The sequence below is a fragment of the Uranotaenia lowii genome, unplaced genomic scaffold (genome assembly GCF_029784155.1).
Source record: "Uranotaenia lowii strain MFRU-FL unplaced genomic scaffold, ASM2978415v1 HiC_scaffold_182, whole genome shotgun sequence".
NCBI lineage: Eukaryota > Metazoa > Arthropoda > Insecta > Diptera > Culicidae > Uranotaenia > Uranotaenia lowii.
Window position 1 is genome coordinate 46475 of NW_026597877.1, and position 18275 is coordinate 64749.

The following is an 18275-nucleotide window of genomic DNA, read 5'->3' on the forward strand; positions in this document are numbered from 1 at the left end:
TAGAAAACGTTAGATGGTTTGTCATAACGTATTGTATAAGAAACGGTATGGAGAATAATCTAGCAGAGAAACTGCAGAACGGAATGAAGCGGAACAATTTTCGGAGTTTTCTGTCATTTTCTTGTCCAACACAGCTTTGAAATTTTTTTAAAAAGTTTTTGGAATTTTTAAATAAACTTAATCGAAGAACTAAGTTCGTTTCGATGTTACCAGTTTTGTAGACTTTTTCTAAACCGTTTAATTTTCCGTATTAGCTGGCATTGGTTCTTTTTCATTGCCGCCGATTTCGATGGCTTGAAAGGTTTCTGTTTGGCGGAAGCACCCGGTGAAACTAAGATCTCTGGTAGCTTGGAATCTATTTTCTTCTTCTCAACGGTTTTCTTCACCTTTCTCCAGCTTGAAGAACCGCGAGGTCCGACACCCTTCACCCGAATCAGTTGAGCGGTCTCGACGGCCTTCATGGCCGTATACTTTTTGATGTCCTGGAGTGAGGTACCCTTAAGATCTTTGAGGGCCTTTATCACTGTTACGATCATGGTGTTTCGAGGGCTACACTTCTTGCGAGGTTTCCTTGTCGGACTTGGCGGTTGCATTCCGATAATCTTTGGCCTATTCGGTCTTTTTCTTCAGGGATTTCGACGATTTGGTCTTCTTAGTCGCACTATGTGTGACAGTCTTCAGATGCTCAATCGGCCATGCCTTGGTGGTAAGAAATCCTACAGGAGTGGATGCTGTGAAGGGCACGAGTTAAGCTTAACCTAATCGAACGAGATTAAAGGAGAAAGACCCTTTCTCATACAGCTTACCCCTTGCAGTGTCATAGGGTGAAACCAAGGGGCACATCTGACATACGAAGCCCCAAGGTGGTTTCAGTGGCACGAATCTACTCACGGCATCAAGCACCTGGCTGATTTAGTGCAACTTCAACATTTTCACCTTCAACCATTGTAACGACACACACGAGTATCCTGAAACATTGAGAAACAAAAGTACCTACTAGACAATAAATTAAAAAAAAAAATCAAATTTTTTCCTCATTCATTGTCATCGAAGGAATCGAGAAATGTATGCCAGAGTTCCCACGTAAAAGCTTCATTACTAAATTTAGAGATTTACCTATTTTGAGCACGATTTGACCACCTGATTTTGTATATTTTTCAATAGAGGAACAGCTTTTTGACTTGGGACATGAATTCCGGTCTATTTCTTTTTCTGATGAACAAACCAGTAGAAAAACGGCCACCGGCCGAATATCGAATATCGTCCTTTTCAACTGTTCGGCCAAACAGATATTCGCCGCATATTAGGTCAAATATTCTATTGAGTTTTTCACAATATACAAAAGCTTCTTGCCATTTAGCACAGAATGCATAAACATTAATAACAGTATTTTTGTTAGAACTAAACTGATTTTTCTAACGTTTTTTTTCAAAAACATTTCCAATCAAAAAATGGACCATGTTGCTGCATACATCTAGGGGTAAAAATAATAAACATTTCCCAATTTATTATTGGCCTCAAAAACAAATGAAATTTTTCCTTCATGTTATTCCCTGGGTCCTCACACTGTTCCCATGTTCTTTTTTCTTCAAATTTAACTATTTGATAGGGTTTTAGCCGTTTTCAGTATACGGGCTTTCTCGTGGAAAAAGCCCGTATACTGCCGTTTAGCCGTTTTAGCCGGGTTTTAGCCGTTTTTCTTTAAATATCCAAAAATTATCACCAAATGACCATAAAAATAACACTTTTACTAAATCTAAACAAAGAATAAAGTTGAACTTTCACATAAAACGACCCATTTGCTCCTGAATGCATAAATTTGACCAAGAGATATGTTTGTTTGTGAACCTTCGAAAAATAAGATATTTTATGATTTTAAAATGTATTTTAAGTAATATAAAAAATCTTCTAATAAAAAACAAATTATTTAAGCTTATTTGTAACTCAATTTATGGGCTTCCAAACGTAGTTAACAGTTTTCAGATATTTTAACTCTTTACATAGTAAAAGATCTGCAAACATTTCGTGTTGATTAAAGTTCCCCCAGTTTACGGTACATCTCTAGTTTTATCTATCTTCCTCATGATCTGCGCATAGTATTTCCTGTCTATCTTTTGTAAGAATTGTATCAATTCTTGCTCGTTATCAGTGATTTCTCTTTTATTGATTTTTCTTCAACATAACTAATATAAAGCTTTTAAATCATAATATGGACTTTTATTTCAACTGTGTTTGTGATTGTAACATTTCATATAATAACAGTTTTAGCAGAATCAGAAGCCAAATACCAAATATGGTATGAAAATGCGCCAAGATCAGTTTTATTGATTTTTGGGCATTATCTAATGAGTTTTTGCTGTCGGAAGCCAAGCCTTGTAAAGGTTATCTGTTTTCAATTTGTTGCAGTGGTTCAAGAAGCCAAAAGTTATTGGTACTAATTAAGTTATGACCAACACTGTAACATTGTAAATAAGTTTTATTTTTCAATGTAAATGTTGACTTTTTTTGTGGAGAAATGAATCCAACTGTGTAAGTTGAAATTTAAAGGAAAGGATTAAATTGAAATTAATGTTGAAAAACGTGCTAAAAAATTCGCCTTGTCTCCCGGTAGGACTAGAACCCCCATCTTTCGTGTCTCCGGGGCCCATGTATTAACATTCTACTACAGGAGACACCCTTGTGTATGAAAGTTATAATGGTCGAGTGTCGAAGTCAATCGGAATGAAGGGAATTGTTCTCTCATGTGATCATTCCATCTTACTCATAAGTTGCTTGCATAACTCGAGAACTGATGAACCAAATAACTCCAAATTTTTCAAGAGAAGGTGTATGGATACAATAAATGTTTCTATGGTTGAATGAGACCCTTTCTCTCTTTTCAGGGGAGGGATTCAAATGGTATTTTCGAGTTCTCTATTGTTGCCTAAAACCGTTTTCCTTAGGAGGGTTCTAAAACAGCCTTTATTAACGCTTTATGGAGTTGAATTTTGACGATTTGAAGGTATTTCTGGGCGTTAAGGGATACTTTACAGTAGTAACTCTCTTACAATACGAGCGATTCTCTTGGGTTCAATCATCATTTGGCAATCCCAATTTCTTTATGACAAGTTGCAAATCATATTATAGGGTGGTCAAATAATCCTATACAAATATGAAAGCTATTTCAAAGCTTTGACTTTGACAGAGAGGATGCTGTCAGTTGAGTGAAGATTGAGCTTTGACTGTAAAAATTTTGAACACTGGTCGGAATAGTGTGCACTGCACACCAACGAAGTTAATTTGACCAGATCCGGCGAAGAACGTGATCGGTCAACAAATATTGGGTAAGCGAGCTGCAGGAAAAAGCATCTGCAAGTAACATATAGTAAGTGTAAGAAATATTGAAAGAAAGTGTCACATAAGCTTCAAAGATCCAAGGCTAGAATTGGCCCTTTTTCATAATTTGCAATACAGTTACCAGTCTGGACTAAAATGCATCAAAATGCAAATCAAATGTTCACCTTTTAAATCTCGTTCAATATGCTGTAATATGATTATTTTGCATGGCGCGTTTGATAAAATTCAAATTTCATCCATCCAAACATTAATTATGTAGTATTTTACCCCTAAATGTATGCAGCACCTTTATGCTTTTCTTAAAAACCATTTTTGACAGGAAAAATCTGAAATTTGATTCACACGAAATCAAAACTACTGCAATTGATACTTTATGCTTTATGATCCCACAAATATAGCTAAAACTATAATTTTTCAAACGTTTTCATTAGAGTTTTCATTAAAAACAAAGTTTGTTGCAATTTAACCTTTTCTCTTAGTAGGGTGAACATCGTATGTTTTTGTAAAATTAAAAATAACTGGTGGAACCAATAATTTTTCTGGCTGCGTCAATTTGATGTCTTATCAACCTTAAATCTTTTGGAGTAGCGGTATGATCATGAGGTTTTTAGAGCCATTGATATTGAAAAGTTTTCATGATGCGCCAGTTGACGGTGTTGCTGCTGATTGAAATCAATTTCCGGTTTTTTTTTGGTGATTATCTACACTTAAATTGTGATTGGAATAGGAGAGTGAAATTCATCCTCAAAAAACCTAATCGCTCCAATTATGGTTGTCCATATTTGGCTCACTTATAGTTTGAAGATCTTTTCAAAACTGGAACTGGCCAGGCGGGATAAAAAATTATGCTAAACATTATTGTTTTTCTTATTTGGTGCTTGAATTTTTATTGCTGAAGTCTTGATTGCATCTTGGAAGTTTCATAATTTCCAAACCCCCTGTCCCAGCTACATAAAGTGGCCGTAAAGCCGTATTGAACCTTTCTTCGAAATGGAAACCAAAGCTCGAAGAAGGTACCAACTACCCACCTGCAGACAAATGTGTTCGCTCCTTACTCCCGTGTCCGACGATGATGGCCGGGATTGCAGCTCCTTTATGCACACGTATCATCATCACCTTTCACCATTTCAAAAATTGTCGAAATAGAAAAAATAAAGAAGTTGTGCTTGTTCTGTTTGGGATATTTTGTTTTTTTTTTTTATAACTTTCAGTCAAATTTTAAAGGAGAATTTGAAAATAGTTAGAATGATATAGAAATTTCACGAAAAAGGAAAAAAAGTGCTGAACACATAAATTTAAGAGAAAAAGTTTTTAAAATTGGAAAACTAACATTTGGATTGATTTCAATTATAATTTCTGTCACGTTTGAAGAATTTTATATAAAAAGTTTTCATGAAAATAATCTCTTCAGTATAAAGAAATATGATTTTAAAATTGTTGTGTTTTCATATTATAAAGATATTACCCACCGTAATTGAATTTTTTTTCTTTACTTATGGGCCTTATTGGTGAAAAACAATGTTCTTTTTAGTAAGGACATATTAAGGTTATGAAAGTTTATAGACGGATTAAAAGTTAGAAGAAATTAAATATGGTGAAAATGAACGGATAGAATTTATTCAGATACTTAGAAGCATAATCGTGTGTATTCATAAAGTTTTATTTTTAAATGTTCAACTATCTACAAGAACTCCTCCAAGATTGTTCCAAAGCTCTTCAATATTATTCGGCGAGAAGTAAGATCTTAAAGCATCCTATATTGGAACATATAGAAGAGTATATTTCAAAACGTAGACATCCGAATGTAAAATTCAGGAGCTCATAATTCTTGATTCGAAACTCAAACAGACGATGAACAACTTCATAGATATCGATATTACGTCGTCTGTTTCATGCTCCCGAATGTATGTAGAGCTAGCTGCATTTGTTTTGATGTCGACGACAATCGTCAACATAGAAGGCGAAGCTTTTTCTAGCAGCAGCTGCTCACCAGGGTAACTCACCCAGCCAAACATATGGAACGATGAAGTAAACAGCTTGAATGAAGAGCTTTCGAGCAGTTTCCAGGGCATGCGTAGTGAAAGCATTTTTATCGAGCTTCACCTCATTCGCAAGTCCGCCGATGAAAAGTTTATGTTCATTGATGTTGGTTGTTGATTCAGACCACCAGAAGCTTACGCCGAAATCGGTTTTCTCGTTGTGATCATTTTGGGATGAAATTTCTAGATTGAGAGATAGCGTTTTTTTTAGAAGTGGGTAAGTGCTACATACTTTGCCATAGGTTTTCAAATAAGTTTCGGTTGCTTTTATAAAATCTATTTTGAGATGATTTGTTAGGTAGTATTTCTTTTGATTTTCAGAGTTTTAGGTTCCTTTTATTATTGATAATTCTGGATTTTTAGTCTTGATAACAACTCTTAAAATGAAATATTTGTCTTATAAACTGTTCACTGCTTATAATTATTGGAAAAATGTTAATTTATGTAAGAAGACTCCCAGTCACCGGTTAAATAGGTCAGCTTTCGGAAGCAAGACCTATTGGACCTGCTGGCTCTGGGCAAAATGTTTGAAATGTGGTAGGGACGCGGTAATCTCGCAACATGAATAATGGCTAACGGATGAATTTATTCTACGCGCTGCCGGCAATGTTTTTGGCTGGCTGAAGAATGTTCTCGTTTTCACAAAGTTGGGCCATCTGTGCAGTAGATCCAAACTGGCTTACCTTGGCAAGACCACCTAAGCAGGAAGCTACTCCGAAGCAAGGTTGTTTTGGTGGTAGATATCTTGTTTGGTAAATGCGGCTACATCATGCCGTGTTGCGGGAGGCTAAGAATGGCCACATCGGGAGATGCTTTCGATTCCAGAATGGTATCTATTTCGATCAAAGTCTGGCTGTTGCACTACTTTTAGAAGCACAGGATACAGGACTAAACGAAGGCAAAAACGGTAGTTATTAATTTCCTTTTAGGGGTAAGCTCATGAATGGCAAGCATTATTCAATGAAATACAAAAATAACATAACATCGATCGCAACTTTTACAGATAGCTTTCGATGATCTCATGGATTGTAAAGAAATTGAAAATTGTCTTCAAGAATTGACGTTAACTTTTTTAGAATATTGTGTTTAAATTGTTTATTTAGGAACAATTTAGTTACAATACAACGCAAAAAAATCACATTTTTTCAGAGAAATCAAGAATTTAAGAGCTGTAAATGCTGAGGAGCTAAATCCAAGTAAGGAACAAGTATTTTTTTCTTACAGTTCTTGTTTCAACGGTTAAATTTAAAAAATAATTCAACATTTATTTTAAAAAAAAATTGCATTTTATTGGGAAAAAATATAAAATAACAAAGGTTTTAAAAATAATTTTTTTGAATAATGAACATCTTCCTCGAACATTGTGAATAATTTTCATTTCTGAGAAAAAAAGTTACAAAAGTTAAATTTTTCCTGTTCTGTATGTAAAGTATGAGAATTTTGACGAAATTTTTTTTTTCTAAAAAAGAATCCGATAAAATAAGCAATTCTAATAAAGGATCCCAAACAGATTGCTCTATTTTGCAACACTCATCATTTGGAACTTCCGTTTCGACAACTATGTTAAGTACAAAGTCATCAACAACAAAATGACAAATTCAGTGAGCGAAATAAGAATAGTATCAGTTTCTACTCATCTCAACTCACGATTCAATTGCAAATCATAGGAATAATAAATCCATCCATCGAGTCTATCAAGTTCCATAAGAATACTCATGTGGACCTCGATTCAGACCACCTTCCAGTAACTCTTTCTTTATCCCAAAGTCCCATTGAAAACCTTTTAAAATCAACTTTTAACTTTCAAATAGATTACTGGGACCGATATAGGAATTTTATTGAACGTAATTTAGATGTAAATGTTCCACTGAATCCAATAGAAGATATTGATTTGGCTGTAGAAAATTTGACAACTTCAATAGTCAATGCTAAAGCCGCTTCAATACCCAAAGTTAAACATAAATTTAATCAACCTTTGATTGATGATAATCTTCAGTTTTTGATACGACTGAAAAACATTCGTCGACGCCTATATCAATATCAACGAACTAGCGATTCTTATTTGAAATTTATTTATTGTGAACTTCAAGAAGAGATCAAACGTCGTTTAAATTTTATTCGTAATGAAAATTTTGCAAAAGTAATAGAGGACATAAAACTACTCAAAGCCATTTTGGAAATTAACTTAATTTCTGAAAAAGCCCCAGAAGCCAATTCCTACTTTGAAAGATGGAGATAATCTTCTTTTTACCAACGCAGAAAAAAATCCAAAATTAGCCCAACAATTTGAGTCGGCTCTTGATTTTAATTTAAACGTTGTAAGTCCAATTGATGCTCAAATTTCCCTCGAGTTTAATGATATTCTTTCTTAACAAAATGTATGTGAGACAAATATTGATGAACTTAAATTGATTTTCAAAAAAATTAAAAATATGAAAGCTCCGGGGAAGATAAGATTGCATAAAAATTTTATGAAATTCTCAAAAGCTCTAGCAAGCAAAGGCTACCATATTTAAATACTTTTCAATAGATTCAGGTTTTTTATTTTGAATTGATTGCAATTTTTTTTCATGAAGCAGCTAAGTATGCTTGTCATCTTAGTAAAAAATGAAGCTTAAATATAGGCAAAACCAAAAATCAAAGACCAACTTCATTTCAAGCTGACTTGAGTTTTCTGGTTGATTTGATGTGCAAAAATTTCTTCTTCCATACAAATTTGCGTTGCGCTAGCTCAGGAATCAACCAAATCATCTCAAATTTTATACTGACGCTTTGTGACTCAAAAGTCATTGAAAAAACAATTTTTTGCAGCAGTCTAATACACAACAAAAAATCTGAATCATTAACAACACTGAAATTGAAAACCTTTAATATTACATGATAGCGAACGCCATTATTTAATGTAAATTCAAAGATTGATAAAAGTTGAATCTTTAAAAGTACCGAATTCTAATGACATGTATATAACTTGATCTGAAAACTTAATCAATATTACAGTATAACTGAACGATAATATAATGTCAATTAAAATTATAAACTGGCAAGAACAGGACCAGGCAAATATAAACAAAGTGTTTAGTCAAGTCGTGCATTCATTGGTTTTGTTGAATCATATAAATTATAGAAAGATTCAATTATTGAATCATATTTACAACAAATAAATCAAAACAAATTTTAATTGGAAATTTTTTCTTCCAATATTCAGTGATTTTATAATTTGAATCATTTTAATTTAACGCGTTGAAAATGTTACATCATTTTTTATTTTACACGTTGCAAAATTTTACTGGCGTGTAATTTCCAACTAGCACTGAAAATATTATGTTTTTTTTTTATTTACATCACATGCGATGTGATTTAACAGATTTTTTCGTAGTATCACAAGCAAAACACCTAGTGGTACTATTCTTGTTTCGCTCACTGTATTTGCAACAAATGGACAGTTATCTGACCTAATTGTCGATTTTTGATAACAACCTGAAGTGCAACAAACCAACTTCTATTGATAGTGAAAAGTCTGTCTCAGTTTTTTTCAAATAAAGTAGGTAGTAGTCGATTTAGTTCATCATTTTATTAATGCTCTTTGTTTTTCTATTCAAAATTTTCTAGCTACACTGCGCTATTCAATGTATTTTTTTTTCGAACAAAAAGTGCCTTCATTGGCTTTGATTGAAGGTAAACAGTTCCAACTCTGATTTGAATAGTATCAATATTAGAGTGTCCATTTTACGGCCATTTTTGCTATACCGGGAATCGGGAAATCTGAGCATCATTTTTCCAAAGTTCCCGGGAAAATTTTTTGAAATCAAATGGAACCAAACATATGTATGTTTGGTGGATTATAACATGTTCTACTCTGATTCTGTATTAATATTTTTTTTTCGGAATTCTATTTTTTGAAATCCCAAAACACACAAAGTGTATGAGTAAATTAATTTACAAAACTGCTGCAAAAAATTGAAAAAATAAAACAAGATATTTCATTAACGATAGAAGTTGGTTTGATTTGATCTCATAAACTCTAAGGTAACTGTACATTTGTTACAAATAATGTATTTTTTGCGATAATTTTTACCGAATCGGAAGTACTAAACGATGAATATTGCAAAATGGATCATTCCAATTCTTCTCATTTTGTTGTTTTAATTTGAAGTCATTCTTTCTTTTTATGCTAAGTTTTCGGACGAACAAAATCATTTGTCTTATATTAACGTAATAAACCATATTTAAAAAAAATCAAAATCTTATTCATTCCTCAAGGTAGAACTATCATTTTTTTGCAAAATCTGACCCATTTATCAATAAAGGTTGTGTAAAGGCCATGATATGATTGAGTTTCTAGAAATACGTAACTTAGAGAACGCTTACAACACATTACTCGTGACCAGTTTCTGTGACTACATCAATCGCATTCAGTATAACGCTCGTACCGATCCCTTATCTTTTAAGTCTTACGTACGACAAAGAAAGGGTACTTCAGAGTATACCTTTATACAACGTATACAGGTATACAGGTATACTACATACAACGATGCTGTTGCAATCCAATTCTCGATATTTTTTCAGAGCGTGCTTTACATTAACTCACCACTTTTATGCGAATCATACCTAAGTAGCTTGCCGAGTCGTGACTTCAAACTTCCTCGGCTAAATTTCTCCTCGAATGACGTCTTTCGGAAGCTGTCTACAAAAGGACCTGAACCAGATGGTATTCCTCCAATTCTGGTTAAGAAATCCGTTATCCGTGCCAATTGCGATTATTTTTAACCAATCGTTAACTGAATGTACGTTTCCCACCGCATGGAAAATTGCATGACTCCAATCCTCAAATCGATTTCGATTCTAAGCTGTTTGCCTAAGGTATTCGAGAGCCTCGTTTATGACGTGCTTTATCAATCAGTGCATCACTGTATTTCTGAAGATCAACATTGTTACAATTCGAGTCAGTTACCCTATGCCACTCACGAAGAGTACTCATTTTCCTGTTTAAACGCCACGAATGTTTATTTGTTTTATGCTGTATGTCCCGTACAATAAAGTAGAATAAATAAACATTAATAGTAATCTAGAATAAAACTTTGAAATAATATTGTATAGTAAATAAATAAAAAAGATTAGATAGGGAACTCCTAACGGTCACATTGAACACATGCTCCACAAAACACTTACCACACACAACACTTAACGGGAAAAAGGGATGAAGAAAGAAAAAACAGCACGCTAAAGGGAAAATCGCTAACGATAAACGGAAAAAGGGAAAATTATTATTAATAGGAAACGAAGGAAATCGACTACCGGGAAGCCCAAGGTCTTTTCCATCCGACTTCCGTACGATACAGACCATTAGTGGAAAAGTTTCGTGTATCTTCTGCAACACGAGATCAGGACCCATTATTTTTATTATTTGGCAGTTTTGCCTGGATACCTTCGTCGTGCAATAAACCCGACCGTCGTCGTCAACCTGCAGCCAAATCCGTAAGTTGCCAACAATCGCACTTTTCGCACTTACCGGGGGTTGACCAGCGTATGAAAGGGTTTGCGACAACGAGTAGCAACCAACAACACCCACCTTGCGAGCAACAGCAATCGCTCAGCAACATTTGGGACCCATAAAAGTTTCACGAGGTCCGGAACTGAAGGTTCGGCACCGGCATTGTCGCCCGGTTCACCACGTGCGATCCCCGAACCCCAAGACATCCCACAGGAGCAGTTCCCGTTGGCCGGCCACCTCATTGAGTACACACTACACTAATCACAGAGCAACAAAACTGTAAGTTGGACAAATAAACCTTGAAAACCTAAAAGACCGGTGTTTTGGAATTCTTGACTGGTGTCACCTTCTTGTCAAAGCCGACCCGTGGTTCTTCGTAACCTCTGCTCTGCTAGCCAACCAAAAGAGGCCGCATGAGGCACACCCTCACAAAAATCCCCGTGGTTTGACCAGGGATTCGAGGGCTGTTGTAGTAGGCCCTTCTGGTCAGCTAATAATAACATGGTTTCATGAAACGTACATAGATCTTCGACCACCAACCTCATGACGTCATCTGGGAACTTTGATCTTCGTTCTTTTTATCAATGATCTATGCGCTGTTATTGAATCGGAGAAGCTGTTGAACACCGACGATCTCAAAATTTAATTGTAATGTCATATCTTTCACCCGTAAACGTCAACTTTTGAACTTCGAGTACAAAATGTCATCGACTACCTCAAGCCGAAAATCGTCAAAGACCTTGGCATAATTTTGAACACCAAGCTAACCTTCTCGCAGTATATCTCGACTACAACAGCTGAGGGCTTTGCGGTTTTGGCTTCATACGGCGAAACACGCAATTTTTCAACGACTATTACAGCCTAAAAGCCCTTTGTTAAGCTCTTGCACGTAGCATGTCGAATACGGAGTGCAAATCTGGGCTCCATACCAGGTTGTACAGGCAAACCGGATCGAAAGAGTACAAGGATGCTTCCTAAGGTACGCTCTGCCTTAAAAAACCTCGAACTTCTCGCCCTACGAACAGTGCTGCTTGTTGCTGAATCTACCGACGCTGGCATCAAGACGCATTCTCCTACAACGGCTCTTCATTTTCCATATTCTACAGAATAATGTGAACTGCCCAGAATTGTTGTCATTACTTCCGTTCAACGCTCCTGTAAGATCAACTTGGACGCAGGAATTCCTCAGACTTACTGGATACATGCTGTGCTCGTTTCAATGAAATAGTTAGTAACTTTGATTTTAATATTTCTAAGGCTGTGTTCAAAAGTAGAATATGATAGTATCTTTTTGTTATGTGTTAATATCTCTAGATATCTGCAAATATTAAATAAAAAAATAAACATTTGAAAACAGAAACTGAGAAAGCATGAACGAATTTTGGTTTTATTGTGTGCATGTGTCTATTTAAATTAATCATAATCAGCTGGTTTAGCTCTAGTTTTTTTGGTTTTAGAACTCCCGGGATTTACGATCGTTTCCCGAGATTAAGGAATAACCGAATATTCTTAATTCCCGGGAATTACCGATCAAGATGTGGTAAAAGAAGTTATTTTGTGCTAGTTTCACTCATATCCAAAAGTGATTGGACCCTACAATTAACTTAACCAAAATTGTCACCAATGGCTCATAAATATTGCAAAATTACTCAAATCACTTGCACAGGTTTTGTAGGTTCGGATTTTGGAATACTGAATATTCTATTAAACTTTTTATAATAGTTTTTTTTTGACAAACCAGAATGGAACATTTGTTTCGAAAAAGCTAGGGAAAATTGTCTATGATCGGACAGCAAAATTTATCAGAGCATCAAATTTTTGAATTTGTAACTTCTGTTTACTATTTGAGGATGCTGTAGAGATGAAAAAAAAAATGAAAGTTCAAGTTGAAATCATGCTTAATTTGGAATATTTTCATACCCGGTCATAGATAACAATGTGGTGTCCGGGCATTGACAAATCCCTTTTTTTTTAATCTCAATATTGCTTTAGAACTTCAATTTTGTTTAAAAAAAACTATTGGACTTTTATTTTCAATACACATTTTACAAGACAAAAAAATGACCACAGTACAAATGCAAAGTTCAGACGATCCTCTCCGTACTACTAGGCAAAAGCTTTCGATGCCTACCTTTGCAAATTGGGTTGCCATATTTCAAACACCAATTCAGGCTGCTATTTACTTTGTTTCAACTTTTTCGAAAAATTCGAATGTTGTCCGGCCATAGATAATTTCCCCCTTTTGATTATAAGATTATCTGAAATTTCAATGCATTTCTACAGAAATTTACCTCTGTAGAAATATTTTGGGAAAACTGATTAAAGCTAAGATATTTAAAATTATTTAAGAACTGAAATCAATGATGTATTATTTTGCGTACCTACGTAAATGTGTTATTATCCAAAATAAGTTTGTAATGAATGTATAAAAAAAACTTCAAATGCATCGCTTATTCCTTTCCTTCTTGTGAGTCTAATGGCATAGGAAATATTTATCTTATTTTTCCTCTATCAAAACTTAATTCCTCCACAATATGAAAAGCATTTTGTTTCGAGGGCACTTTTTCGACGTTAATTTTTTTTTTCCTCCAACCATACGATCCGTTTAAGCTTTCTTTCACTCTAGCCTTGCCTCTTTCAGCACACACTCACGAGCAGGGATAAATTTTCATTTCGGTTAATGTTTATGACCCGCAATAAACTAATTTCCAATTTTTGCTATCGTTTGCCATTTGGTGCAAAATTCTTATTCGTTTCGATTTTTCGCAATTTTCCATGTGCTTTTCGAGGTTTCGCAAGCTTCTTCGTTTCGTTGCTGTGTTTTTGTTTTTTTTTTCAACCGTCTCGAAACGATTCATTGTGAAGCGAGAGAAAACCGAAATTGGGGAGGAAATTTTTCTGGCACAATCGTTGGCTTTGGGTTTATTTATTTTTAGTTTTTGGTCGGGAAAAAGGATTTCGAACGTGAAAGCGTGAAAAGCTCTTTATTTTCACACTTTTATCGCAGATAATGAGCAGCGAACTGCAATAACTGTAAATAAATCGAGACCAAACAATTCGTTTGTTTATATTTGCTCGGCTTCTGAAACAACTGGTGGCGATTTACTCCAAATTGTAGATAAATATCGTTGATAGGTCGATAACAACATTTAAATATTTTGGTACAAACTTGTTAAGCATTTAATCCGAGAAAACGTTAAACGGTTGATTGCATAACTTCTGGCTAATTGAAAGAACGTGAATCGAAATATGTCTAAGTATTTGAAAATACGCCACATCTTCTGCAAAACGCAGACTTCGAATGTTGACAGTATTTACATTTGTTTTAGCAAGAATCATTTGCTTCGTTCAAAAGGTTTGCTTAACCTTAAATAAATGATAAAAAAAAAACGTTTCTCCAGTTGAGTTCAGCGTTTGTTTCAATCGCGTTGAATACCAAAAATGGAAAGCCAACAATGATCTACCATCGCAATTGCTACCGAGAGTCATTCACCACCACCCAGGGTTACCGATCTCGATGGAAAACTTCCCGCCATCAGACCGCAGTCAAAGACCAGAGCTCATCCGCCGACCGTCGGCCACCGAGAAGTATTTGAATTTCAGAAATTTGGAGTGAAAAAACAAACTCTGGCAAGAAATGAGGAAAAAAAAACACGACCTCCACAACTATGAACGAAAGAAAGCCGTAAAAATGGAATGAAATTTTTTTATTATGATTTTTATGTTTGCTTATCAGCAACACGTTGTTCCTCCTGTTGAAATAGAATCAGATAAACAGAAAAAGTTGCCACGAATCCGACACATACACATAGATACACATTTATACTCCAACCGGCGGAAACGTTCACTTTCCGGGAAAAAGTTCATTGGGGTGTGGAAATTGACAGACTCGGAGAGTCAGGAGGTCAGGAAGGTGCCGAGAGAAGTCTAAAAAAGTGAAAATTTGATTCGGAAGAAACAGCTTATTATCAAATTCATTTCCAATTTTGTGCCGTTTGATTATTGGTTATTGTTGTAAATTTTCCCTTTCAGAAACGATCGGAAGGAAATTCGTGAGTGAAAATTGGTGACAATTTGTAACCAAATTAAATTCGCAAGTTTGTGTTTATAAGGTGGGAGGTTGAAAATCAATAAGATAACTGAAAAACCTTGCCAATAGGCTCGCATTTTTGCAAGGACATGCTAAAAATTTGTTAGTTTAAATTGGACGTACAATTTTGACAAACCGAAGTAATTATTAATAGAATTGAGAATAAACAACATTTATTCCCAGCCATTGGAAAAGTTAAAATAAGAATTTCCTAAAAGCGATCAACTTTTTGACAAAAATCACAAAAATGACAAAAATGACAAAAATGACAAAAATGACAAAAATGACAAAAATGACAAAAATGACAAAAATGGCAAAAATGACAAAAATGACAAAAATGACAAAAATGACAAAAATGACAAAAATGACAAAAATGACAAAAATGACAAAAATGACAAAAATGACAAAAATGACAAAAATGACAAAAATGACAAAAATGACAAAAATGACAAAAATGACAAAAATGACAAAAATGACAAAAATGACAAAAATGACAAAAATGACAAAAATGACAAAAATGACAAAAATGACAAAAATGACAAAAATGACAAAAATGACAAAAATGACAAAAATGAAAAAAATGACAAAAATGACAAAAATGACAAAAATGACAAAAATGACAAAAATGACAAAAATGACAAAAATGACAAAAATGACAAAAATGACAAAAAATACAAAAATGACAAAAATGACAAAAATGACAAAAATGACAAAAATGACAAAAATGACAAAAATGACAAAAATGACAAAAATGACAAAAATGACAAAAATGACAAAAATGACAAAAATGACAAAAATGAGAAGCCCAAGGAGGTTCTGAATTGCACATTCAAAACTGGAATTTTCACACATAACTTTTCTTCTTTTACCAAACTTAGAATAAGTTTCGAATCGTAAATTATATTGCGATTCCAAAAAATTGGCAATATAAGTTTTTTCACTGTTTCAGTAACATTTCGAGCAGTTACTTGGTTTGAAGACATTATAATTTGTGAGGACCTTTTTATGAATTTCGGAATATTCTAAAGGCAGAGAGTAGTCCCTTGAAATCCAGGCTTATCCTGGTTCTACTGCATTTTTTAATTTGTTTTGGTAGTGAGAATGTTGAAAAACTGATTATCAAGTTTCTCAAATTGTAATTTGACTTATCACTCTCACAACTTGCTTGCCTTATCCGAGAATCAACTGGTTGAAGCCCAAGGAGTAATCCTCCTGGGAACATTCGTAATTTGCCCGTACACGACGATGGCTTTTATAGACTTTTTCTTTGTGCTTTCTAGTCCAAATAGCCTATCTAGCTAGCTAGTTGTCCCCGTTCATGACATCGCATGGGGTCGTTAAAATTTTAAGTAACGCTCTTTTGCTACCCGCAATTTCCATAACCGAATTAAATTGATTTCCCACGAGCATTTTCCCGCCATCATGGCATGGCATGGATGGCGCCACGCAGCTCGCGGTTTCGGAAAAGCGCGTTTTTTGAAGGGGGAAACTTTTATTTTTCCCACCTCCCGCCTCATCATCCTTGGCAACCTTTTCGAGGTGAAGGAGGGCAAAGGCGAGGGGTTGATTTGCAACTGTCACCATTTCCTGGCTTAGGGAAGTTTTACTCACTGCTCATCGTTTTGCCCTCCCCCGACATACTGGTAGTAGTTTAAATTTGTCCCATTGGAACTCCAACTCAGAAAAGCTGCTGCGGTCCCATTCAGTTCCGAGCAATGAGAGTGTGGGTGGGCTGGGCTCGGCCTTGCTGATGGTTGACATACATTTAGTCAGTCATTTTATTATTGCGCCCGATCAAATTCTCACCACTACGACGATCAGGATGTTGTCTAGGGATGGGATGTGGACACTTTTTGCATGTTGTTCGAGGAATTAGCGCCCATCAGCGGATGCCGAAAGTTGTGCTCTACATTTTGCTCTCCTCGCTTTATATTTCTAGCCGGAGCTACTCAGCCATGCTAATCTCGCTCGTTCAGGCAGCCGTAGAGGCATTCATTCATTGATGGGTAATGGCATCTAATTTGAATAAATACAAGTTTTACGACCGATGACGGTTTTTCCATTCACTCGGCACTGCTGCTTGCTCTTTACTCTGGCTGATGGCTGACGATTGTGGAAGTGGCGAAAGTTCCGGTCCATTTGTAATTCAACTTTAGGACAAGGCGTCAGAATTTATCTTTCCAGCTAGGTATTCGGCTAAGACTACTGGTGAGGCGCTTTTCGGTAAATATTTTTACTTTTCACGGGGGAACGCTTCCAGCATACGCTATTACGACAATTTTCGGTTAAGCTCTTGAATGGCCCATTGAACTACATAATGTTACATAAACGGTTGATTTTTAGGTTTTTGAATCGGATGATAGAGGACTGCTTTGAAAAAATGCTTCCATAAAAACAAATTTTATGAATCGTTTGAAAAAATAAGGGTGTAAGCTGGTGTCAACATAAGTTTTGATGACATTACAGGATTCTAGCCCATTATATTTTTTTTTACCAAAGCTTCCACTTACAAATCCACTTACACAAATCTTATAATAATCGCGTAAATAAGTCTGTGACCCATCAACACAAAGGCCGTTCTCATCGACGCCACGTGGTTTTTTTCAGTAAAGTTCAAGTGAAAAATTAGCTAAGGTTAAATTGCTCATTATCAAGAAGAAGCACACACACAGGAAACCTTTGAGCATTTCAGCAACACAAAGAGAAAGAACTAGGAAAAAGAAAGATGAAAAAGTTCTCGAGTACCCACCTTCCTTCAGCAGAACAAGTGCACACAGAGGGAGGAGCCAGACGGTAATATTAAAATAATTGGTTTTAATTTGCCACTTGCGCCCGGGTGCGGAAAGCTGCACTTTTCCACTTTCGAAGCCCCGGTGGGTTTTTGAAGTGCGAACCAGAAAAAAGGCCTTCATTTCTGGAAAGGCTTTCAGGCTCTCCTTTTCTGTGATTTTTTGTGTTATTTCTGGAAATTTTTGTGTAATTTTCTAGTCTATCGCCATTTATGTTTTTCCTTTGAAATTTTGTTTTTTTTTTCGTCATTTTTGTCATTTTTGTCATTTTTGTCATTTTTGTCATTTTTGTCATTTTTGTCATTGTTGTCAGTTTTGTCATTTTTGTCATTTTTGTCATTTTTGTACTTTTTGTCATTTTTGTCATTTTTGTAATTTTTGTCATTTTTGTAATTTTTGTCATTTTTGTCATTTTTGTAATTTTTGTCATTTTTGTCAGTTTTGTCATTTTTGTCATTTTTGTCATTTTTGTCATTTTTGTCATTTTTGTCATTTTTGTCATTTTTGTCATTTTTGTCATTTTTGTCATT

The 18275-nt window shown here is 35.0% G+C and overlaps 1 protein-coding gene across 1 annotated transcript; it reads right to left on the reverse strand.

Annotated features, from left to right (window-relative positions):
• Positions 1 to 206: 206 nt before the first annotated feature.
• Positions 207 to 593, reverse strand: LOC129759528 (uncharacterized). Its single transcript, XM_055757000.1, has one exon. The coding sequence runs from the start codon at positions 591 to 593 to the stop codon at positions 207 to 209; it is 387 nt and encodes a 128-aa protein (XP_055612975.1).
• Between the last annotated feature and the right edge of the window lie 17682 nt (positions 594 to 18275).

Coding starts and splice junctions, on each gene's coding strand:
- LOC129759528 (XM_055757000.1), bottom strand. CDS start 593: ATGCAACCGCCAAGTCCGACAAGGAAACCTCGCAAGAAGTGTAGCCCT.